This window comes from Ursus maritimus, unplaced genomic scaffold (assembly GCF_017311325.1).
Source record: "Ursus maritimus isolate PB19 unplaced genomic scaffold, ASM1731132v1 scaffold_31, whole genome shotgun sequence".
NCBI lineage: Eukaryota > Metazoa > Chordata > Mammalia > Carnivora > Ursidae > Ursus > Ursus maritimus.
In genome coordinates, this window is record NW_024425675.1 from 15,047,108 (window position 1) to 15,073,712 (window position 26,605).

The following is a 26,605-nucleotide window of genomic DNA, read 5'->3' on the forward strand; positions in this document are numbered from 1 at the left end:
TCTCTTTCTTTCTTTCTTTCTTTCTTTCTTTCTTTCTTTCTTTCTTTCTCTTCTTTTTTTTTTAAGATTTTAGTTATTCATTTGAGAGAGTGAGGGAAAGAGAGAGAGAGAGCATAAGCCAGGGGAGAGGGAGAGGGAGAAGCAGACACCCCACTCAGCAGGGAACCATACATGGGGCTCAATCTTAGGACCCTGGCATCACAACCCAAGCCAAAGGCAGATGCTTAACCAGCTGAGCCACCCAGGTGCCCTTTACCTTAAATTTCTTTCATCAATGTTTTATACTTTTAAGAGTACGGGTCTTTCAGCTTGGTGGTTAAGTTTATTCCTAGGTATTTTATTATTTTTGGTGCAATTGTAAATGGGATTGTTTTCTTAATTTCTCTTTATAGGGCTTCATTGGTAGTGTATAGAAATGCAACAGATTTCTAAATATTGATTTTATATCCTGCTACCTTACTTACCTCACTGAATTCAATTATCAGTTCTAGCAGTTTTTTGGTTGAGTATTTAGTGTTTTTGTATATAGTATCATATCATCTGCAAATAGTGAACATTTTACTTCTTCCTTACCAATTTGGATGCCCTTTATTTCTTTTTCTTATCTGACTGCTGTGGCTAGGACTTCCAGTACTATGTTTAATAAAAGTGGTGAGAGTAGATATCCTTGTCTTCTTCCTAATCATTGGGGGACAACTTTCAATTTTTCACCACTGAGTGATGTTAGCTGTGAGTTTTTCATATATGGTCTTTACTACGTTGAAGTATGTTCCCTCTAAACGTACTTTCTTGAGGTTTTTATCATGAATGGATGTTATACATCTGTCAAATGCTTTTTTTTTTTGCATTTATTGAAATGATATTATTTTTATCCTTTCTTTTATAGATATGATGTATCACATTGATTGATAGGCAAATATTGAACCACCCTTGCATCCCGGGAATAAATCCCACTTGATCATGGTGAATGATTTTTTTAATGTATTGTTGGATTTGGTTTGCTAGTATTTTCTGAGGATTTTTGCATCTATGTTCATCAGATTATTCGCTGCAGTTCTCATTTTTTTGTAGTGTCTTTATCTGGTTTTGGTATCAGCGTAATGCAGGCCTCATAGAATGAATTCAGAAGTTTTCCTACCTGTTCTATGTTTTTGGAATAGCTTGAGACTAGGTATTAACTTTTCTTTAAATGTTTGGTAGAATTCACTTGTGAAGTTGTCAGGTCCTGCACTTCTGTTTGTTGGGATTTTTTTGATTACTAATTTAATTTCATTACTGGTAATTGGTCTGTTCAAATATGCTATTTCTTCCTGATTCAATTTTGGGAGATTATGTGTTTCTAGAAATTCACCTGTTTCTTCTAGGTTGTCCAATTCATTGGTATATAGTTTTTCATGATATTCTCTCATATTCCTTTGTCTTTCTGTTGTGTCAGTTGTTATTTCTCCTTTTACATTTCTGACTTTGTTCATTTGAGTCTTTTTTTTTTTTTAAGGAATCCAGCTAAAGGTTTATTGATTTTGTTGACCTTTGCAAAGAACCAGCTCTTGTACCCATTGATCTGTTCTATTATTTTTTTGTTTTGTTTTTTAGTCTCCATTTTGTTTATTCCTGTCTAATCCTTATTATTTCCTTCTTTCTACTGCTTTTGGGTTTTGTTTGTTCTTTTTTCCTAGTTTGTTTACGTGTTAGGTTAGGTTGTTTATTTGAGATTTTTTTGCTTATTGAGGTAGGCCTGCATTGCTATAAACTTCTTAGAATTGCTTTTGCTGGATCCCAAAGATTTTGGACTGTGGTGGTTTCATTTTCATTTGTCTCCATGCATTTTCTTATTTCCTCTTTGAATTCTTGGTTGACCCATTCATTGTTTAGTAACATGTATTTACCCTCCATGTATTTGTGCTCTTTCCAGATTTTGTCTTGGGGTTGATTTGTAGTTTCATAGCATGTGGTCAGAAAAGACGCATGGAATGACTTTGATATTTTCAAATTTGTTGAGGCTTTTATTGTGGCCTAATCTGTAGTCTATCTGGAGAATACTCACGTGCACTTGAAAAGAATGTGTATTCTGTTTTAGGATGGCATGTTCTGAATCTATCTGTTAAATCCAACTGGTTAAAATGTGTCATTCAAAGCTACTGTTTCCTTATTGATTTTCTGTTTGGATGCTCTGTCCATTGATGTAAATGGGGTGTTAAAGCCCCCTACTATTATTGTATTGCTATGGATTAGTTCCTTTATGTTTGTTATTAGCTGCTTTAAGTATCTGGGTTTCCTATGTTGAGTTCGTAAATATTTATAATTGTAATGTCATCTGTTGGACTGTGCCCTTAACTATATAGTGTCCGTTGTGTCCTGTTGCAGTCTTTGTTTTAAAGTCTATTTTGTGCGATATAAATATTACTACCCTGGTTTTCTTTTCACATCCATTTGTGTGATAAATAGTTCTCCATCCTCTCGCTTCCAATCTGCATGTGTCTTTAGGTCTTTAGTGAGTTTCTTATAGGCAGTGTATAGATGGCTCTCTTTTTTTTTTTTTTTAATCCGTTCTGTCATCCTACATCTTTTAACTGGAGCATTTAGTCCACTTACATTCAAAGTAATTATTGGTAAATATGCATTTATTGCTATTTTGTTACTTGTTTTATGGTTGTTTTTATAGTTTTTCTCCATTCCTTTATTCTCTTTCTCTCTTCTCTCAAGATTTGCTGGCTTTCTTTAGTGATATACTTGGAATCCTTTCTCTGTTTTTGTATATCTATTACTGGGTTTTTGATTTGTGCTTACCATTAGGTTTATATATAACATCTTCTGAATACAGCAGTCTGTATTAAGTTGATAGTTGCTCGAATTTGAACCCATTCTTTACACTTCTCCTCCCACATTTTAGGTATGTGGTTTCATACTGTACATCCTTTTATTCTGTGTTCCTTGACTGATTTTTACAGATACAGTTATTTTTAGTGTTTTTGTGCTTCTANNNTCCCTACTCTTGCTTATGGCCCTTCGTTTCCATTCAAAGAGTCCCTGTTTACATTTCTTGTAGGGCTGGTTTAGTGGTCATGAATTCCTTATCTTTTGTTTGCCTGGAAGATTCTTTATCTCTCCTTCTATTCTGAATGATAGCCTTGCTACATAGACTATTCTTGGTACAGATATTTTCCTTTGAGCACTTTGAGTATATCATCCACCCTCTTCTGGCCTGTAAAGTTTCTGCTAAAAAATCAGCTGATAGCCTTATAGGATTTCCCTGGTGTATAACTGTTTTCTTTTCTCTTGCTGCTTTTAAAATTCTCTCTTTATCACTACGTTTTTGCCATCTTAATTACTACATGTCTTGGTGTGGACCTCCTTGAGTTGATTTTGTTGGGGCTCTTAGTGCCTCCTGGATCTGGATTTCCATTTCCTTCCCCAGATTTGGGAAGTTTTCAGCTATTATTTCTTCAAATTTTCTGCCCCCTTTTCTCTCTCTTCTTCTTCTGGGATTCCTCTAATATGAGTGTTTTTACACTTGATGGTGTCTTTGATGTCCCTAAGTCTATTCTCATTTTGCATAATTATTTTCTCTCACCTGCTCAGCTTGGCTACTTTCCATTACTCTGTCCTCCAGGTCACTGATTCGTTCTTCCAATTCATCTAGTGTGCTATTTATTCCATCTACTGTATTTTTAATTTCATTTATTGTGTTCTTCATCTCTGATTGGTTCTTTTTTTTTTTTTTTTGTATCTTGACATCTTTAATACAGAGTAATACTAATATGGTAACAACAGCTATTCCTTTATTCTAAGGATTTCCATTTTAAAGGTTTGCTGTTACTAATTTTCCTTGCCTAGCTCCTTTTCTTTATAATAATATTTTATTATGTTAGTCACCATACAGTACATCCCTAGTTTTTGATGTAAATTTCCATGATTCATTACTTGCGTATAACACCCAGTGCACCATGCAATACGTACCCTCCTTAATACCCAATCACTGGCCTATCCCAATCCCCCACCCCCCTCCCCTCTAAAGCCCTCAGTTTGTTTCCCAGAGATAATGTTAAGTCAAGCAGAGAAACAATTATCATATGGCTTCACTCATTTATGGAACATAAGTAGGAAGATCTGTAGGAGAAGAAAGAGAAGAAGGAATGGGGGGGTAAACAGAAGGGGGAATGAACCATGAGAAACTATGGACTCCTATTGGTTCTTTTTTACATCACTGTTAAGGATTTGACTGATGTCCTCCACTCTTTGTTTTTTTAATTATTTATTTATTTATTTATTTATTTGTTGGGGGGGAGGGGCAGAAGGAGAGGGAGACAGAAACTCAAAGCAGACTCCATGCTGAGCATGCATCTCAATGTGGCGCTCGATCTCATGACCCTGAGATCACAACCTCAGCCAAAACCAAGAGTCGGATGCTTAACTGACTTCACCACCCAGGCACCCCTTGTTAAAATTAATTAATTAATTAATTAGTTTCCTTTCTCAAGTCCGGTGAGTATCTTTATGATCATTAGTTTAAATTCTCTAACAGACATATTACTTAGCTACTTGTCTAACTCTGTGTGTATTGTAGTTAGATAGCTATATCTCCTGAACTTGAAAGTAATGGCCTTATGAAGCGGAGGTCCTGTACTGCCCTGAAGTGCGGTGGTTGCCTGTTCACCAAAACCTGGCGCTTCAGAGGTGTCTCCGATGTGTGATATGTGCACCCTGCTATTGTGGATGGACTGCTTTTTCCTTCAGTCCAGTGGTAAGCAATGGCCCTCCTTGCTGGTTGTGGGCAGTGTTTGGTCCCTGTGGTGTTAGTGGGCCAGTCTGGGGACATCCTGGGCTTGAGTAGAGTCAGACCAGGCATTGGCCAGAGATGCAGCAGCACTGAACTGCAGAGCACTTTTTCTTTGTTGTCCCCTCAGAATCTTCTTTTGGTGGGTGGGGCCTGCAGTCAGACCAGTTGTCTACCTCTAGCCCACTGCTGGGTTTCCATCTGACTGGTGTGTGTGTGTGTGTGTGTTTATCTTTCCCTCTGTCTGGGGCAGGAGTCATTCTGGAGTGGTGCTGGCCACCGTAGGGGCTGCTTGCACACTGCCAGGCCTGTGGCACTGCCCTGCATGGGTCTGGCCTAGAGAATATTGGAGAGGGCAGATCCGCTGATGTGCAGGGTAGGGGCAGGCAGCGTGGCGGGCCAGAGGCACTAGCAAGCTTGAGTGCTGCCATTCCTCTGCATGAAGGGCCTCACAGTGTGCACTGTAAGATGGGCTGTCCGGAGGGGTGGACTGGCAGAAGCACAGCTTGGGGGGTGGGGGGGGGTCAGTACTAGTAAGGTAGTGAGTCCCGCAGGTGGCTGTGTGTTTATGCAGGGGTGGGGGTGGGAGGAGAGAAATGGCACCTGCCTATTCCTTTGCTCCTGGAGGAGCTCCCTAGTGATTTCTGTCCCTCCTGGACACACTCTGAGATTGGTAAATAACTCTTCATCCCTCGTGCTTCAGGAGTCTTTCAAACTGGTGTTTCAATGCTGTATCTCAGGGGAGCTGTTTGTTGTGCTGTCTCTTTAATGGCCGGGACTCAGTGTCTTCTTACCCACTGGCTCTCCCAAAGTTGACCCTGCTGATTTTTTAAAATTCCAGGTTTTAAGTCCTGCTGGTTATAAGAACTTATGAAATTCAGCCCCTCTGGTTTTCAAAGCCAAATGTTCTGGGGCTTCATCTTCCCTCTGCAGGCTCTCTGGTGTGGGGGTTTGCTTCTCTCTCCTCTCCCTGCCATGGCGTCCCCCCTGCCCACAGGCAGTCCCGGAAGTCCATTTAATTCCTGACTACTTCTCCACCCTTCGTACCCTCTTCGATGAGGCCTCTTCTCTACGTTTAGTTGGGGAGTTTATTCTGCCAGTCTTTGGGTCATTTTCTGGGTTATCTACATTGATGTCAGTGTTATCTAGGAGGTGAGCCTGGGGTCCTCCTCCACCTCTTCCCCAGAAGTCTCTGCAGGCTAATCTTTTAAGAGTTTTAGAAAGTGCCCACCTAAAAATAACTTGTTTGCATAATTATCAAGGCACTTATAATACAGATGAATATTTTAGACTCTTAGTAAAAAATCATAATACCATAGTTTTCAAGGGGTAACGTGAAAAAAATAAGGATAACTTGGTAAATTTTTTAAGAAGATTCATTCAGTTATTCGCCTATCTTTTCTTTATTCTAATATCATGTTCTATTTCTTTTTAAGCCTTTTTTCCCCTGATCTGATACGGATTTTAGATAATATATATTTTTAAATACCATTACTTTTCAAATGAAAACACTGAGTCCCTTTTTTCCGTTTAGGCTTTGTGATGATACCCATCCTCGAGCTGCCACCGCCATAGTGTTTTTTAAGCCTTCCCCTTTTGAGGTAGATTAGAACACCTTTAATCAAAAGTACTGGTCATAAAATTGCTGAGCTACAGCCTAGAGAATTTCTCACCCTCTGATAAAATATGTTTTATTCACAAGGTCTCCAGGCAAGTTGCAAGGTTTCCATCTTTAAAGTCAAAACTCCCCCCCCCCCGCCCACAGCAAATAGTAATAATGAATCTAGCAAATGAGTATGTGAATGTGTTCCACGTTTCTTCTTGATACAGGGCTCTGAGGAACGCCTAGGGTCGTGCTGGGGCCTATGAGTGCTGACTGGCTCTCCTGCAGGCATAGAGAGCCACTGTAAGCAGCTCTAAGCAGGAGTGTAGGGGTGTCTGAAGTTTGTCTGCATGTTTCTGATCTTCTAATCCCAAAAAGCAGCCTCTGAGGGTCTCCTGAGGATAATAATAGAACAAATAATGCCCATGCAGTACATTAGGCCCCAGAGAAATGCAAGCTACTTCCCATGGCTTCCAAAGACCTCCGAGCCTGACTTCCATCCAGGCCTCATGCTCCTTTGCTTTTGTGATAGTCTCTCCTGCCCCGTCCCACCTTGGCATCTTGGCTTCCCCTCAGCTCCTGGAATCTGTCTAACACCTCCCTGCTCACCTCCGCCTCGAAACGCTGCTTTCTCTGTCTTGCACGTTCCATCCTGCTAGCTCCACCGTTAATGTGTCCACATAAACTTCACCTCTCCGGAGACTTTTTCGCCAGCTATCTTACCTTAGAAGGCCTTCACTCCCAGCTAATAACCCTTATCCCTGCACCCACTTTGTTCCTTCATACTTATGCTTCTAGACTTATTTATTACTTTACCCCACTAGACTGTAAGCCCTAAGAAGGCGTGGCTCATTTCTGCTTTATTCACTAAAAAAATACTAGCATCTAACACTGGTTAGATATTTGTTGAAAGAATAAATTTTTAAAAATGGCTGAATAAAACCTAGGAACCGTTTATATTGTAAAAAATGCATTCCTAAAAGTCAATAAATAAATAAATTTGTAAAGTATACATACACTTATACTATTTACCCAATAATAATTTAAGGCAAAGTTGCCAGTCTACTACTTGATAGGCAATAGTTCTGTGATGAATTCTTGCTGAGTACAATTGCGATTTCACCATTTCAATAATACATCAGATAAATAAAATGTGGCCACAGGAAGATCTAAATGGTTGAGGTTTATAGGTCAAGTCATGTGAGAAATGAATGGAGAAGAGAACCTTGGATAACAAAGAACTTGCTCTACTGCTTGCAGAGGTCAGAATGAAGATACGGGAGTGAATGTACTGGGGCTAAAACAGTGGCTAAGGATGAAAAAAACACTTTAATAAATTAAGATGTCAAAAATAAAAGTTTCCCTCTTAAGATAGGTAAAATTCCCATTGGAAGACTTTGAGCAAGGGCTGTTGGTGCTCATATAGGTAAGATTCATGTATCTGGATAAGAAATGTATTTTATACTGTCTCCGATTATTTTATGTATTGTTAACTATATCTAAACTACATTTAGTTCAGCCATATTAAAAACTACTTCTTGAAGTAATTGGTAATAAACAATTTGCTATTTAGATGGGAAATAACCTGAAATCAACCTGAACTTTATAAAAAAGCTGTCTTTTTTTTTTTGTTGTTTTTTGTTTTTGTGATTACCATCTTTCCTTTCTGTATCTTATCTCTGGCTTATAATCATTTACTTAGGTCAAAACTGTTAGGACACTATTTACCATATGCAGTAATGTCTTCCCTTTTTTTTTTTTTTTTAAGATTTATTTATTTGTTTTAGAGAGAAAGAGAGGGAGAGAATCTCGAGCAGGCTCCCTACCAAGTGTGGAGCCTGCCACAGGGCTCGAATTCATGACCCCGAGATCATGACCTGAGCTGAAACCAACAGTCAGACTCTTAACCCAGTGAGCCACCCAGGCTCCCCTGCAACATCTTATCTAAATAGGGTTATCAAGGGTGCAGGAAGACAAGCATCCATCATTAACTACGGTTTACTGAAGGGTGTATGTAGTTGTGAGTGGTTCGGTCCACACATGGAAAACGTGGGAGAGAGGGGAAGAATGTAGTCCTATGATTCCATTTCTGAGGTACTGTAGCCAAAACTTTCAGACCATTAAGAAAATACTGTTTACAAATAACAGACCATGAGCAGAGAAATACACAGGAAAAAGAGGCTAAGGCCTCTCTTTAGTGCCACAAACAGGAAGTCCGCATGAACGAAGAAGACAAAGCTTAGTTTGGCAAACTTTTCTTCACGAGAGAAATTGTCGTGAGTTCACTGAGAAATGTGTCGTGAGGAAACGGGTGGAAAGAAGATGCAATATGAGGATCCAAGCACCAGGCACATGACTGAAGAGCAGGATTCTCATTAATAAAAGAGGAGCCAAGTTCAGATCAGAAGCTAGGTGTTCAAACTGGAAACTTCATAAGGACGTCTTTCAGGAAGTTTCACTAATATGGTATTTCCCCACATACATCGGGTGTCTTTGTCCACTCGGGCTGAGATAACTAAATGCCATAGCCTGAATGGCTTATATAACAGATGTTTATTTTCTCAAGGCTCTAGAAGCTGGAAGTCTGAGATGAAGCTGCCAGCATGATCACGTTCTGATGAGAACCCTCTCCCTGGTTTGCCAACAGCCACCTTCCCACCGAGTCCTCATATAGCCTTTTCTCGGTGTGCGTGCATGGAGAAAGAGTGCTCTCTCACTCTCTCTCTCTCTTCTCTTTCTTATAAGGCCAACAATCCTATCAGACTAAGACCCCATCCTTATTTAATCTTAATTACCTCTCTAAAGGCCCCATCTCCAAATATAGTCATATTGGAGGCTAGGGCTTCAACATATGAATTTGGGGTCAGGGAGGCACAATTCAGGCCACAGCACCAAGGATCAGGTTTCAGGAATCAAGAGACAGAGTTGCAGTGTGGTGGTACATAGCAAAGGGTTGGCTGGCATCAGGAACCAGAAAAAGGAGAGGTGAGTCCTTATCTTGGCTCTGCCAATAATCTAGGCTGAACCCAGTTACTTCACCATACCTCTAAAGTAAGTATTTTATGTAAGGTACCATTTATATCTATTGAAACTGCTATAAAATTGGAAAAGAAATACAAAGTTGTCAGACTAAAAGTTTGCTCCCCAAACAGTTATTTGGTTGAGTTTCATTCTTGTTTTCTTCTAAATCTATGTGCAAATTAGAAATGTTTATGGCTAGGGGCACCTGGGTGGCTCAGTCGGTTAAGTATCTGCCATCAGCTCAAGTCATAATCCTGGGGTTCTGGGATCGAGCCCCATGTTGGGCTCCCTGCTCAGTGGCGAGCCTGTTTCTCCCTCTGCCTGCTGCTCCCCCTGCTTGTGTTCTCCCTTTTGCTCACTCTCTGTCTCAAATAAATAAATAAAATCTTAAAACTAACAAAAAAGAAATAATTATGGCTCATATATATATATATATATATATATATGTATATATATATATGTATATATATATATACACACACACACACACAATACTACTGAATACATGGTGATCATATGATTGTACAGTTTAATCCATTTGTTATTTATTATTTTTAATAAGCTGATTAGAGACACAGACAAGACCACCCTTCCGTCTTATTAAAAGTTGAACCTTTAGCCAATGTCTCAAATCACTTTGATTTTCTAAATTTTTTTACTGCTAAGTCTAAAAATGTTTCAGTCTTCTAAGAGAAACAACAACAAAATGTTTATTTGAAGAAATGTCATTGCTCAAAAGGAATATTTATATGTAATTAATAGAGCACGTAGAAGTTTTCTCATGTCTAAATACTTTTGAAACATAGAATATTGAATCAATCATAAACAAGCCAGCGATTTCTCATGACAGTGGTTTCATACACTGTAATATTTTTGAGGAACAAGAAAGTAATCGTGCAGACTTCCTTCAAAATAACCAGTCAAGATGAGACCTCTAACACCATCTTCTACTTCTTGTTTTCAACAACTTGTTTCCAATGTAAGTGATAGGAAGTTGTCCACTTAGACTGTATTCACATAAAATAGGTATAGAGGAAAAGTAGGGTAGAAGAAGTCTGGAATATATAATCTAGAATCATATTATATTTGACACTGAATTCAACTCAACATCTAGTCTCTGCCTCTCAGATGCCCATGAAGGCAGCCGTGAGGCGCCTTCTGAGAGACGACATGGTAAGACTGTGTCAGTTACGAATGTGATTAATCATTTGTTTGGTATGCACTAGCAACAGCATCTGGTTGACCCATTGGAGAGATGGGCCTGTGGACATATTTTATTTTGCCATCACTCTATTAGTCTACATGTGATTAAGAAAAGCAATGAAAGAGGGGCGCCTGGGGGCTCAGTTGGTTGAGCATCTGCCTTTATTTTTTTTTTTATTTTTTATTTTTTTTTTTATTAATAATGATTTTTTATTATATTATGTTAGTCACCATACAGTACATCCCCGGTTTTCGATGTAAGGCTCGATGATTCATTAGTTGTGTGTAACACCCAGTGCACCATGCAATACGTGCCCTCCTTACTACCCATCACCGGTCTATCCCATTCCCCCACCCCCCTCCCCTCTGTAGCCCTCAGTTTGTTTCTCATAGTCCATAGTGAGCATCTGCCTTTAGCTCGTCATGATCCCGGGGTCCTGGGATCGAGCTCCGAGTTGGGCTCCCTGCTCAGCGGGAAGCCTGCTTCTCCCTCTCCCTCCCACCATGCTCTTTCTCTCTCTCAGATAAATAAATAAAATTTTGAAAAAAAAAAAAAAAGAAAGAAAAACAATGAAAGAATAGCCAACATTTAAGCATTTTGTTATCTCTTGAGAAACTAAAAGATCTGCCATCTTGCGCCCACGTTCCCACATGGCCCCAGGCTGCTGTCTCTGGGTAGCAGCTTCCTCTTTAGCCGGCCGTTCTCATACTGGTCTGCTACATGCCCGTGTCCCATTGTTTTCCTACATCCAGGAAGAAATTCCCTTGAATAAATCATGCCTCATGTGCTGTTAATTTTTTTTTTTTTTTTTGGAGTATTACTGGCATGACCCCAGGGACCAGAACTTGCCAACTGAATGTAAATCCAGTGATTATCTTTAAATATGGGACTGAAGAGTCAGAACACTTGGAACCCAAGCAAGGCAACTGTAGTAAAATCACAGGAAAACAAACTTGGAGCATGCTAGTAATTTAGGAAGTAAAATCTTTACTGTATGGAATTCTGTTTGGAGGAAATCTATGTGAATGAAAGGGAGTAATCAAATAGAAACAGTGGTTCATACAGGCATTTTAACAACGTAATTCAATTACTTCATGATAGAAGTAGGCAGATATATAATCCATCAAGCAAATGGAAAGAGAAACTCCGGATTGACCACATCGCAGGGGAACTTGGAAATCTGTCTCTCCTGATTCCCTACAGGAAGTTACAACATGGGTTTCTCTATGCACGGAAGCCTGGGGCCACGGATGATTCACCAAGGAGTAAGTGGGTGCTCAACCCTGCAACGGTCCAATGGTTTGATGAGCCTTATCCCCCTTTTTTTCTACTTAGATGCCCAGTGGACTCTGTCTATCTGGAAGCACTGTTGAGGCGAGCTGTCAACTGACAAAGCCCCTTAGCACTCAGGGCGGGGTCAACATTCATAGCCGTGGCTTCAAGTTTTCCATCATCAGTGGCATGGACAGAAAGCAGTAAAGCGCATCTCTGTTCTGGATCTCTGTCTGTCTATCTTCAGGAATGGGTGCTTTTGCAGCATTTTATTTGTGGTTTTCTGAGAGGGGAAGCAGAGAGAAAGGCAGGAAAGTGGATAAAAACAGCCACAGTAGAAGCGAAATGACTGAAGAAGGAGCAGAAGCTGCAGCGGCTGGCTCAAGCTTTTCCTGCAAAGGCTCCCTTTGCGAACTGCTGGTGGCCTCACTTCGCTCCACTCCAGAATGGAGTGACCCTGCTCATTTCAGTACACTGCTGTCTCTTACTTGAGTTTTGTATGTGGACAGACTCAAATCTGTAATCCCTCAAAAACACAGCTTCGGGGATGAGGGGAGAAAGTCTGGTGAGGAAGCATGAGCTTCCATCAGTACAAGTAGATGGGGGGCTCCGGTGGCTACAAATGCCATTTCCAGATAGGCACTGAGGATGAGTCCCTGTGCCTGTGCCTGAAGGCAGGGGGGCTCCCAGCCACAGCCACGGCCATGGCCACGGCCACACGCTTACTCTGCACCTCTGTAACTGCCTTTCTTTCCCTCGCTCTTCATCTCTTCTTCAGCAGAAGAAAATGGTACTCAGACCATTTGAGTGCAAAAACAAATTCACTGCTGCAGAAAGAATCCCCGCGGACAAACTATAATTGCATACCCCACTCCACTACTCATTTTAATGTGGAAACGGCCAACACAAATATCAGGCTTTTGCTGGTAATCTAGTGTTAGTCCTTGTCACATTCTGTTTCACTCACAGTCCAAGCCACAAGTGAGTCTCGGTTTTCTTGGTCAAAAAAGGAAAGAAAGTCTTTCTATCTTTCCTGGGTTTTATGTTTAACCCTCACTTAAATACCACTCTCTCTGCATCTAATCAAACCTGCTTCAGATCAATGAATACTTTATAAACATGAGCAAAATATTCAGCCTTGTCTCCTCTATGGAGGTTGTCATCTGAGGTAGACTCCCCCAGTCTGGGTCTTTTGAAATAGTCTGGTCATTTCATGGCTTTATGGTTTGGAGAAATATCCACAGTTTCATTTGCTAAACTTGAAATAGAGAGGCCCTTTCACTTCCTCTAGAAAACTTACTTTATACCTCTCCCATAGCCTTGCAGTAATGGAGACATGGGAGGGCAGATTTTGGCTACACAAGTTGTCAGTAGTATGTGAGTTTCTAGTCAAGAGGAATACTTGGTGGAGACAGCAAATTTGCCACTAAGGAAGAAAAGGGACCACAGTGTTGAAACAGACCAGGAAACGAGCCTCATGGGGTCTCCTTGCATGTACTGAACAGGCTCCATGAGGGAAGAGAGAACTGGAGGGCCCCATTTGAGCTGCTCCATTATCTGAAGCCCACCATCCTATGTCCTTTCCATTTTTCATAATTTCTGATCCCCATTATTTAGAAAAACTCATTCTGCTTTGATTCCTTGTCCTGTCTCTCCTCATCTTCCAGAGTCATAATCTAAAGATCATATTTAAAGCATTCACTGAAGCAAAAGGGAGCATTGGCCAGTTCTCCAGGTAGCTGTTTAATTTTTATTGTCTCCATGGGAAAAAAAAAAAAAAAACAGCTGGTTGTACTGCTCAGGAAAATAAGACATTGAATTCAAGTACCAACTAAGGGTAAGGTGGAAGGGAGCTATTCAAGCCACCATTAATTTTCTCCCACAGAGGTAACTTTTATTAACCATGGTTAGGAATGATGAACACACACATATGTGTACCTGCACATACACACAAACATGCAGAGATAACACACACACACATACATTTACAAATTACCAAAATTAATATTTACAGATTTTGAAAAAACAAAGTCTCTAGTATATAGCAATCTTGCCTACACATAATGGATTTTTTAAACTACCACCTACAATGCCAAATTCTTCTATTCTAATTTTGCAATTGCAGACCAAAGAAAGACAATGATACATTGGCGCAGTGGCTACTGAGCAGACAGAAGATCACGAGGTAGAAGGCAGTGCTAGAATAAAAAGGAACAAAGTGAGAAAATTAATGTTTGTCCCACATTCTGCTTTCACGCCGTCAACTCGCTCGTTGCTTTGTTTCAGGGACTGTTCCAAAGCGGGAAATCATTTCCTCTTTCTAGATTCCTTATTGCCAGCATTTAAAAAATCAACAGGAAATCAGGAAGGACAGTCCCACAGGCATTTACCATTTATTCTAATTTGCATTCACAAGTGCTCACCCACTTAAGAAAAAAAGAATTCCCTTTGAAGACGGTTAAACATTTTTCTTAAGGACAGAAAAATGAAGGACTTTCTTTCTTTTGTTCTTTTATGCAAATGACTTTGGTTGTACGCAGACTATATCACATTCTTTTTTTAATAATAAAGTAAGGAATATACCTTTACAAAGCAAAATTAAAAAAAAAAAAATCCTTCAAGTGGCCGTTACAATTGTTCAGCAACAAAAATGCTTGAACAAAGCATGTCAAATACATTCTAAATCTGCTCAGACCAAGCGAATCTCTTCAGTGAGGCAAAATACCATTTCGACCATCATGGCGAAAGTGATTTTGATTTCCAGCTCAGTTCTTTGTGGACCAATGAGTAACTGAACTGTAGCTGCTTTCTGAAGTCTTAAACAGACTCATGTTGGATGGGCTGTTGGCAGGACGGAAGAGGGGACTTTTGAATATACTGATTATTTCTTTAGGTTTCTGGGGGAAAATACTACTTTCCAGAAGGAACAGTGTATATACAAAGATTTATCTAAATATTTTGTTTACCTTTAGAGAGAAGTTTACTATCACCAGGTCCAAAAATTTCTAATGATAATTTTTATTATTTTGATCTGGCACATTTCTACATTTATTCATAAAGTTGTTTCCTTATTCTTCGGATTTCATTTTTTCCTATTTGAATATGACACTTCTCTATTCTGGTAAAGATTAATCCCATTCACTTGTAAAAATCATAAAGAGACATCTGATTTCTCACTGGACAGAGAAAGATGACAAGTCATTCTTTGTACAATTGGTATTTAAGGAGGAGAATAATTGTTTATACTTGATTTTTAAGATAACAGACCATTGTACAGTACTATTTATAATGAATAAATTCACTGTCTTTTTAAGTTCTTTGGGAAGGTTTGTTAGTGTTTCTATGTAAACATTGCCAGAACATGAAATTTTAAATAATCTTTTACTCTATACTACTTTCAAATGACAGAACAAGTAAAAATTTGCATTCAAATATGACCACTGTGCAAAGTCTAACCTAAGATAATTGGAAAATACTACAACCTAAAATTTTCTTAGAGAAAATAAATCTGATAATCACAAATCACTGCATTTAACTTTGAAAATTATATAACGTTGCAGGCTAGAATTCACGAAACCCTAAAAGGTTAGGAATAAGCATTACTAGCATTGCTTTTTTTGGGCAGAAAATCCCCTCACCAGATGAAATGCTTTTAGTGTTGGAAATACCTAAAAGACTCCCTTAAAAGGTGCTGTGACTAAGTGAAATTTTTAAGTTAAACAGATAGAATTTTGCTTTGCAAGGTTTTCTTTCAAACACCTTTGGTCACAAGTGGGATTAGTACTGTGAATCCAAAATAATATAGATAGATAGATGATAGATAGATAGATAGATAGATAGATGATAGAGGCAATGTCTAAATGGTGAATGTTAGTGTTTTCTGTAGCTTTGCTCTTTGAGCTGGAGATTGGGTAAACATATGACATTTACAAAAGAGCTAGAAATTATTTGTAAAAGAGAAATAATTTCAGCAGTGTTTAATCCATTCACTCAATTCAGTGCCATGGATTCCAAACTATTATTTCAATTTAAGAGCTCAGGCTTGAAATACCATATAGAAAATAGCTCAAAACAACTGTCCCCAAGGGCTGCAGAGTTCAATCCCTCTCTTGTTTCAAGACGGATTCAGACATCTATGTGTCACTGGGGCATGAACAGAAAGGTTTTCTTTCAGGGATACACAAGAAGGAAATGAAGGTAGCCTCTTTTCATTCTGAATGTTAATCACCCTTTCTTAAAAGGACCTTCATATATTTGATGCCTTCCTTAATACAGAATATAGAGTGCCACATTAACAAATTTCTTTATGACCGATGCAAAAGTGATGGGTATGAATATACATATATGCATGCTTGGTTATAAAGAGACCCTTATCTGCCTTAAAACTGCTTCTGAAATACAAGGTGAAGTGAAAGTCCCCTGAATACTTAGTAAAAATATATTAGACATCATTGCTTACCAATAAAAATGCCACTTTTCATGCCTTAACTTTAAATAGTCAGAAAATTTTAGGTATCTTGTATTTGTAATGCCCAGCTCATCGGTCATGTATAGACCTAGTGGTGTTTCTGTCTAAGTCACAATATTTGGCAAAGACCCGTGAGATACCTCTGATAAAGGTCCACAGAAACTTATGCGTGTCACATAAAATTGCAGAACATCAGTGTTTATCAGAGTAGTCTTTATTTTTTCCAAAGCACTGGTGCTACATGACAGAATGCACATTAATTTGTTAGATAAAATGAATGGCAAAGACTTGGTGTGATGTAGTGTATTCAACTGGTATTAGTATCTCTAAAAATTAAGGAAGTTTGCAGCATAAGGGCTGGCAGATTCATTATGCTCCCAATCTTCATGGGCATAAGCAGTGGCCCCAGTACTCCCCCAGATGTAGTAATAAAAATCATGTTATTAACAGGCCTGTGCCGACCCAGACCTATTTAATCTTTGAGCTATAATCACTTTATTATTCTGTTTCTGATTCTGAAGAAACAAAAATCACAGAAAAAACGAGTCCTTAAGGCGCAACACATCAATATGAAATGGGGCTGCCCAGGGAATGACCCCAGAAGCTGTCTCTCTGTTGCCCAGAAGCTACGTATCTAAGGAGACAGGTTATGCACCCCACAGCGAGATGGGCTCAGCCTGAGCTCAACTTTCTGTGGCACCTGTAACCCCAGCCCAGGTGCTGGACTTTTCTAAAGGGCTGGCAGGTAAGCCTGCCTTCTGGGGCTTGATCCTCGAGTATTCTTTTAAAAAAGATCTTATTTATTTATTTGAGAGAGAGAGGGAGAGAGTGCGCACCCAAGAGAGAGCACAGATGGGGGGAAGGGCAAAGGGAGAGGGAGAAGCAGACTCCCTGCTGAGAGGGAGACCCATGCAAGGCTCGATCCCAGGATCCCGGGATCATGACCTGAGCCGAAGGCAGATGCTTCACCGACTGAGGCACCCAGGTGCCCTGATCCTTGAGTATTTATTTCCCCTGTGCAATGCCAGTCTCTCGCTTCTCCAATAAAGAGGAAAACCAAATGGGACACAGCCCTGCCTGGAGCACTGTCCCACAGCCCCTTCTCCATGGGCTGCCTAGAGAGTACGGGACTCAAGCATCTGCTGGCTTTTGTGCTCCTGACTTCTGGCCCATACTTAGTGGCCACTTGCTCCTTCACCCTGAGCCCCTTGCTCGACATATAAAAACTGTACATGTTCTGGACTACCAAAACAATCTGTTTTTTCAGCAAGATTTTTTTTTAAATCAATCTAGATAAAGATCTAGACCTATGGCATTAAGCAATACTATAATTTTTGATATTGAAAATAATAATTTTCATAAAAGTGTATTTTAAATGTCCCATTGGAAGTTGGTCTGGACAAAGAGGAAAAATAAGATTGCAAGATGATACAAAAAAATTCAACTGATTAGCAGTTACCTGGTGTGTTCCCTCTGTTAGGAGTTTCTTCTCACTGCCCTAGTTAATACAAAGAAAGGCAGACAATATAACAGGGTCCTCATGAATGGGCAGGAAATTGAGGTAGGCAAAACTGTGCAATATTTTTACAACTAACCTAAGGAGTCTGGTAGGGGGAGGTTAAATATGGTGTCTCTCTTTGTACATGAAGAACAGAAGAATATTCACTCTCAAACATAATTCTTGTTCTGAAAATAAATTATATGACTAACACACTTAATAATTTTACAACCTGGGGGCGCCTGGGTGGCACAGCGGTTAATCGTCTGCCTTCGGCTCAGGGCGTGATCCCGGCGTTACAGGATCGAGTCCCACATCAGGCTCTTCCGCTATGAGCCTGCTTCTTCCTCTCCCACTCCCCCTGCTTGTGTTCCCTCTCTCGCTGGCTGTCTCTCTCTGTCGAATGAATAAATAAATAAAATCTTTAAAAAAAATAATAATAATAATTTTACAACCTGGATGTATCACTTCGAAGACTATTTCCACGCCATTATTGCAAGTAAACTCAATTAGCTAACAGTGAAGCATCATAGAGATAATTCAGTTATTCTTTATGGAACTCTTTGAAGGACGGTTATGGATCTTTTTTCATTTTTGTTTCAATAGAGAGCTGGCATATCAAGCTAAGAATAATCTATAATTGAGCAAGATATATGATACTCTATTTTAATCCTCATTATCTTTTTAGAGGATGAGCAATAATTGCTGGTAAGTTCTGCCTGATTTACTATTTTCAGTGCGATTTCTTCTTTGAAGACTAAAAGTCCTCATAGTCCAGAAGAAACCAAATGGGATTAAATCAGAAGTTTAAAACTAGGTGTTTTTGCCAATTATCAAAACAGAAGGAATTAAAATAGACTTTGTTATCGGGTAACATACAACCTTAGGCAATATGGAGTTGCAGACATGAGGCCAATTCCCAACCTATATGAGATGGGAGATGTCAAGGGCGTAACAGGTCACCCTTCCAGGGAAGGAGATGACGGGGACCCAAAAGTGACTCTCAGCATCAAGCAAGCACCAGAGGTGGGGCAGGACTTCAGTCACAGTGACTGATGTAAATTAATGAGTAGAAATCGGAGTATTTCTGAAATTCTTATGTTCATCCGTAACTTTCCTCTAACCACCATCTCATTTTACCTGACAACAATTCTCATCTAAATTTAATTAATTTTTCATCCCTCAGATTTGGGCTTTTGGATGCAGTTTCCACTCAGGCCCCCGCCCCTAGTAGTATTCTAGGAGCCTCAACGCAATCCTGCTTTTCCCTATTTAAAATCTTTCAGTAGCTTCCAAGTACCTTCTTGATCAATTCCATGTATCTTACCACAGTGTTATCTGAACACTTGTGTCCCCCCCAAATTCATATGTTGATACATAGTCCTCAATGTGATGGCATGTGGAGGTGTGGCCTTTGGGATGTGATGAGGTCATGAAGGCGGGGTCCTCAAGAATGGAATGAGTGCCCTTATAAAAGAGACTCCAAAGAGCTTTCTGGCCCCTTCAGCCATGTGAGGACACAGAAGAAAGACAGCCCTCCATGAACCAGGAAGTGGGCTCTCCTCAGACACCTAACCTGCCAGAAGCTTGATTTTGGACTCCACAGACTACAGAAATGTCAGAAATAACTGTTGTGTGAGCCCCTAGTCTCCAGTAATTTTGCTAGAGGAGCCTGAACAGATCAGGACACATCGTCTAAAAGGGAGTTTAAAGCCTTGGCCCTGCCTATCTGTGCAAAACTCTCTGTCTAGAAATACCTTGATGCTTGGCTATCTTCTAACGCTCTCTTCCTCACATGGTTCAGATGACACCTTGTCTCTACGTTAATCCTGGCTCTCTCCAGAATAAGGGGAATCTTCCTCTGGGTGCTGATTAACTTATGCAGGGCTTCTCCTTTGCAATCACACACCCTCCCAATGCTTGCTTTCTCATCTTCTGTGGAACCAAATCTGACACCTACATTGCATTTGGGAAATTTCAATTCACTCTTGAGTCAAATAAGTGTGCTTCTCCAGGATTAACCTTAGCCCACTCCCTTCACACGGCTTTCTGATTCTACAACCACATACTGAAGCCTCTGAAAGTTTAAGATCTCCTAAAATGGAAATGCCTCATTAAAAAAAAAAAAATCTACACCAGCTTTTCACATTCATAATAAATATAGTAGCAGCGTTACTCAGTATCAGGTGATACTTTTCTTTCTTTTGGGAAATGTCACAAATCTGCACTATCACGTTCTTCTCATATATAAGTATTATCTTCTATGAGTTCATTGAGCAAAACAGTGGCCCGAGGAAAGAATCAGCATGGTTGTATTCTGCATATTTTCCTTACTCTATTTCTGTGAAATGGGATGATGTGTCTTATTACTACCCCATATTTAGATTTATTTTTGTGATTGTCAGGACTTTGAAATTGAGAAAGCTTACTTCGACTTGAGACACAGAAGCAGTAAGACTTCCATTAGCTAAGAATATTCCGATGTATCTCTACACTAGAAACATACTAGGGATTCTGCCCTTCTGGGGCATTACGGAATGTCTTTTTCTTTATAAAACAATCATCAAACCAATCACAATCTCTTTTAGATTAAGTACTTGCCAGTGGCTTTTTTTCCTTTCAAGTAGATTGTTTAATTATGGACTGCAACAAAATATTAGTGCATATATAATAACCTTACGTGCAGCAATTAGCGATTGCTAACTTTTTAAAGAAGTGTATTGCAAAATTTATAAAAATAAGATGCAGACACCATTGGAAATGTGCTACAGCAGAAGATGAAAAAGAGTTTTTACATATGCATCTAGAAGAAAAACAGTCGGTCTCTGGATTTTGGTTATATCCATCACACATATTTGCTGACCATTCTCAATTATAACTTCCTCAGATAACAGCTTTAATGTGAAGATAGATGATATAATTGCTGGATATACCTGCAATTTTTAATTTGGTACCAAAATGAGAAATCCACAAGACATGTTGTTGGTAGGCAACTCAATTTAACCTAAGATTTTTCAGAACATTTGTATCATCAATAGCGAAATCTGCTTTGTGGTCTAACTCTCTGCAACTCAAAGTGTGGCCTGTGGTCTGGCCACACGTGCAACCCCTGAGAGGCACTGGGCTCGCTCACAATTTCTGAGTCACTCTGGATCATGGAGCTACACTTCTATGATCCATAAACCTTATTTTGAAATATTTCCTTCTTCAAGTCATCCCAGTGCTTTTGAATTAAGGCAAAAATAAATAAATAAATAAATAAAAATCACAGTTGACAATCCTTTGCGGGAACATTTTCATTGTCCTAAGACGGGGAAGATGAAGTTCAAAATACTGCATGGGAGTAAGTGACAAAAACCGACAGAAACTCCCATGTTTGGTTCAGTGCGTGAGAAAGGAATTAGTGACGGATTTCTGTAAAGCGAAGAACTGTAAGTTACCAACACAGTGACGGGGAGTCGGCTGATGAAACTGATCTCCATGAGGATCAGTAATTCTCACCCAACACTGCTTAGGCCCTTCAGCCAGCAACAAGGTGAACACACACATGAGCTGTTCACCCCTGCTCGGGTCCCTGGGGCCACGGGATTCACTGAAGCCTGCCCTAACACGGCTCAATCATGCACGCAACTCAGCCTTACCCGAATGTCTTGGGAGCCCTTGTAGTCCCAAAGGAATTACAAAAAGTAGCACACCAGTGACTGCTCTAATCCCCTGTCAGAAGAAGGAACCGTTCTTCTTGTGTGACCAAGTGGTTATATGTCCACACACGGAGAAAGTACAAGAAGAAAAGGCTGGCCTAGGTCAACATTCAGATCAACAGAGGCATTTGCCAGCTGTTGAGTCCCTACTTACTCATCAGGAAATACAAACGGTTTCAAAACCATTTATATTTTTAGGGGAAGAAAAAGAAAGAGAAAGAGAGAAAGAGAGAAAGAGAGAGAGAGAGAGAGAAAGAAAGAAAGAAAGAAAGAAAGAAAGAAAGAAAGAAAGAAAGAAAGAAAGAAAGAGAAAGGAAGGAAGGAAGGAAGGAAGGAAGGAAGGAAGGAAGGAAGGAAGGAAGGAAGGAAAAGAAAGAAAAAAAGAAAGAAAGAAAGAAAGAAGGAAAGAAAACAATGACAACAACAACAAGAAACTTCGACTGGAAGAATTTTCCAGTTTTCCAGTCCCTCTATTATCTGTTCTTGTGCAGAGCCAGAAAAAATACTGTCACCAAGTTCAGAGAATAACAGCCTTTGTTGATGTCTGAATGAATTTGTGCCAGAATAGTAAATATGCTATTGTCTTTTGTTTTTGTCTTTGGTGCAAGTGGGGTATAAAGTCTAGACAATGGCAGAAGCAGGGGAGCAAATGTACAGGAATGCCATTCTGGGGGGCTGAAGTCTCACTGGGATACAAATTATTTTCACAGCCACTAACTACAGTCAGGGCTCTGGGACAAAATAATTCCCTTTCTTGACATCAACTCTGGAAGCATCTAAGGGAAAAAGCACACATTGTCTTTCATGCTCATTGCTTGTATTAAATGATATAAATCAAAATGCTTATTCCTAAGAGATAAGAAAGACCTTGTCAGAATGCCCGGCACAGAGTAGCCACTCTATCACCATTTGGTTCCTTTCTTCCTTATTTCTGTTTAACTCAATCAGGCAAAAATATTTTCCCTAAAAGAGACACAACAACGTTCAAAAATGCCATTTCGAGGGCCAGGATAAATAAACTATGCAGAAGAGTTTCAGATGTAGGCTTTTGGTTCCAGAACTAGAGGTAGTGCCAAGGAGTGACTTATGGGACTTTAGTCCCCAATAATCTCCATCAATCCTCAGAACGCCATCAGAATAAATAAACTTTTCGAATAAAAGCAGCTATCTTGTTATGAAATCTAGCTTCAAGAGAAGTCCCCTTCCTGCCAGATTGAAACCCTGAAGTCACTCTCGCATCGACATTGGGGTGCTGCCACTGTCCAAAATCATTACCTAATCGAAGTACCATTTACTTTTCCTTATATTAGAGGAAGCAAAGTCAGTAGAAAGAATAAACCTTGGGAGCTGAGCAAGCCGGGGTTCAAATACCAGCTCCTTTATTCGTTAATGGAAGAGCTTAGGGAAAACACTAAACCTAAATCTGAAATTGCCCTCATGTAAAATCACCGAGATTACCCAGTGAACCAGGAGACACAAATCTCAGGAGGCTGATGTCAGGACGAGGCAAGATGATCTCCATATGGCACCTGGCACATCTTAGCACCGAGTGATCACCCAGCATACAGCTCCCTGCACCAGCACCATCTTCCTTCCTTCGTTTCACTGATTCAGAATCCCTGACATTACACGATCTCCTCTATTAAGGTAGAAAGGAGGAAAACTGGCTGAATAACAACATCATGGCTATAACAACAACTGGGATTGTATTTTGAAGAGTGTTCATACATCCCTGGAGCAAAAGGATTTTCTATTTTACGAATGATTCAGAAAATTCAGCATCCTGCATAGAGATCACGGAGTTCTAGGAATGTGTTCTCCCCTTTCAATCTCAGGGAGCTATGAGTTCTGGGCAGAGAGTAAACACCTCTGCTTCTGTTCAGCGCTCCTTTCTTTATGCTGCACCCCAGCTAAAGGGTGCTCAGGGAAGAATTATGATGCCCTCTCCGAGTTGCTATAACAACAGTGTTGCCAAAATAGCAGGCACTCTGCAGGAGTCAGAATAGCCTCTTACAGATATTATATGACTTCTGCTCCTGGCACTCCTCTGTTGCCTGTTAAGGGGCCTGGCTGGGCAGGCAGGGACCACCAGAGTCACATGCTAGGAGATGGACGGGGTTTTGAAAATTGCTGGGCCTCTCACATATACGGACTCCCAACGGCCTATGCTTCAGATCTTCTGAAGATTCCTCTCACTATGCGGGAACGAAATGATGCCTTGATACTATTTGGAGAACGATGCAGTGTCTGTTTCATGAAGTTGAGTTCTTTTCCTAAATAATGAGTATTTCAGGACAGTAAAAAGAATCTTGTCTGGTTCTGAAAACGTATAAACCTGCCACCAGGGAGAAAAATAGGAACTAAACCTTGAGATGGAGAGAGAATATTCAAACAGACAATGGCCACACCATGGATGACAATAGAAGTCTGACCTCCAACCTCTACAGCAAGCAGTCCAGGGAGCCAGAACGCAGCCTTGGCAGCGATCAGCCCAGAATGGGCAGGAACTGATGAACGACTGACAGCCTTCCTATTTTGCATCCCCGGGTCCAACTCAGTATAAGACAAATATGTTCCCCAAATCGATCACATGAGATGTTCTGCTTCTAATTAAGCCCACCTTCGGCTCCTTCGTGTCAACAACGTCCAATGAGAGCAAACCTGAAGACTTCTCTCTTTTTTAAAGACGTATTTATTTGAGAGAGAGAGAGAGAACGAGCACACGAGTGTGCTCACGCGCACAAGTGGGGGGAGGGCAGAGGAAGAGAATCTTCAAGCAGACTCCCTGCTGAGCACAGAGCCCTAAGCAGGGGCTCAATCTCAGATCCCTGAGATCATGACCTGAGCCTACAACAAGAGTCAGACACTTAACTAACTGCGCCAACCAGGAGCCCCATCCTTCTCTTTTTTAAGTGAGAAACTTTCCCACTGCCCTGCCTGCTTTTGAGTCTCTGCCAGAGGGAAGTGATGGAAGCTGACTCTTGCTAGAACAAACTGAATAAATAGCCTCCATTCTCATTTGCGTGTTTTTTTTTTTTTTTTTGCTTATTTCCATAAGATCGACCTGTTTGTTTTTGTTAGATTGAGTGAACTAACAGGATCATATTTTATGATTTGCAATGCTAAGGACTATGGGAATTTCAGCAATGTAATACCACCCTTGAGGCCTCTGGGCAACCTTACAGTCTGCCCAAAATGTGTCCTCAGCGAACTTCCATACTCATCAAACCCATCTCCAGCCGTCCTCCTTCCACTTCATAGCTCCAACCATAACAAAGAATTGCTTACAGTCACAGAGTGAATGACCATTTCGGTTTGCCCAGAACTGCCTTGTGTTTAGCACTGAAAGTGCTCTGTGCGAGGAAAGCACTCAGCCCTGGGTAAACTGGGACAGTTGGTCACTCTAGGAGACTCTCCGGCGTGCCCCAGCATTCTAAGACTCGGCCATTACAGATGCAGTTCACTCTGCCAGGAATCTCGTTTCTCACTACTGACAGGAAATCGACCTGGTGAACCCCCCTTGACCCGCCAAGCCTCTGCCTAAATGCCCGCTCCCAGGCTCAGCCTCTTTGACAATGGCCCACCCAGGGCCCAGACAGGTGATTTCTCCCTCCTCCACACCATGCTCCAGCTTGTATATATCCTTGTACATATCACGTAGCGTACAGCTGATCTGGTTACACAGCGACCTTCTCGCGGGCAAGTGCTGTATCGCGTTCCTCTTCATGTCTCCTCACTGTCATCATCACGGCAAGTTTTTCTGTTTCATGATTAAATGTACTTAGCTATTATGTGTTTACTTATTTAATATAGTTATAATTATTGATTACTAAATTACCGAATATTAACTCATTATTTATTAATGAGTTAAATAGATCCTTACAAAAAGTCCTAAAGCTTTCAACTGAGCTTAAGTTAGAGCCTATACATACGTGGAAGTGGGGTGCCTTACAGGAAATACATTCGTCAATGCATTTCGGTTACCCAGATTATTTACCTACCTCAATCTGGGTGGTGTTGTCCTGCCCAACGTCCAGCAGCAGGTCCGTGAAGCCTCTGGGCTCTGGGGAGTCTTGGCCCATGCTTGCTCGGTTGGAGTCTACCGCCTTGAGAGAATCTAAGCTCCTTTTCCACCGGTGGCTGAATGCACGTGTGTCCACTTCCACTTCCTCCTCTGTTTGCGGGAAGACCTGAGCAACTTGATATGGCCAATCTGTTTGAACAAGAAATAAAATAATGAGTTACTACTTGTTATGAGTCATACACATCCTAGCTAATAGAGCAGAAAACTAATTTTGCTAGTCATGAAGACAGGAAACTAACTCCTCACAGTGAAATCTGTTTAACTGTAATAGTTTTGAGTTGGTATGAACATCTCTGAGAGGAATGCAATTTTAAAACACACCATAAGTCATGACAATGGTTAATGTGCAGATCAGCAGAGTCCCTAAAACAGATGTGCAGCCCTAAAGCAATGCATTTTTATTCTCTCCCCTCCCCGCCCTCCAAGCACACACTTCATAAACTATTCTCTAGCTGTTCTGAGAAAATAAGCTACAGTCCGAACAAAGGAATGAAACCTAGTGACTCTTAGCACATTGGAAAATAAAAGTCAGACATTATTAACTTGTGAGCTTATGTTCCTTTCTCGCAAGTTCTGCTGGGCAGCAAAGAGGCAACAATGTATTCGAATGGGTTAAATAATACATGGAATGATCTTCGTGTAAATGTGCTGACCTGCCTTGTAGCTCACCGGTCAGACTGGGTTCATTGCCTACCTCATTTAATAAGTAACACCCTCAGGAGGCATCACAAAGGCTCTTATTCATTTGTGCCGTTCTCACCTTGGACTCTTGTCAGGGTGGCGAAGGATGACAGTGATAGGCACTTAGAGAAATGGATGGGAAAGCAAAGAGACCAAATCACAAAGGTATTTTAAAGCCATCAGCAGGGACTGGCCTTGCTGACCCAGCTCATCCTACTACTACAGGAGGGAAAATAAGATTTAATCATTACTCCTAGTCTTTCATTTCAGTAGGTCAGTAGGGGAAGGTGTATCACAAG

The 26,605-nt window shown here is 40.4% G+C and overlaps 1 protein-coding gene across 1 annotated transcript in view; it reads right to left on the reverse strand.

Moving 5' to 3' along the window:
* PLXDC2 (plexin domain containing 2) overlaps positions 1-26,605 on the reverse strand; it is a 435,546-nt gene that overhangs the window by 239,364 nt on the left and 169,577 nt on the right. The window contains exon 3 of the mRNA XM_040645359.1: positions 25,543-25,754. Within this exon, the coding sequence (XP_040501293.1) occupies positions 25,543-25,754 (212 nt within the window). The remainder of the gene's footprint in view (positions 1-25,542; positions 25,755-26,605) is intronic.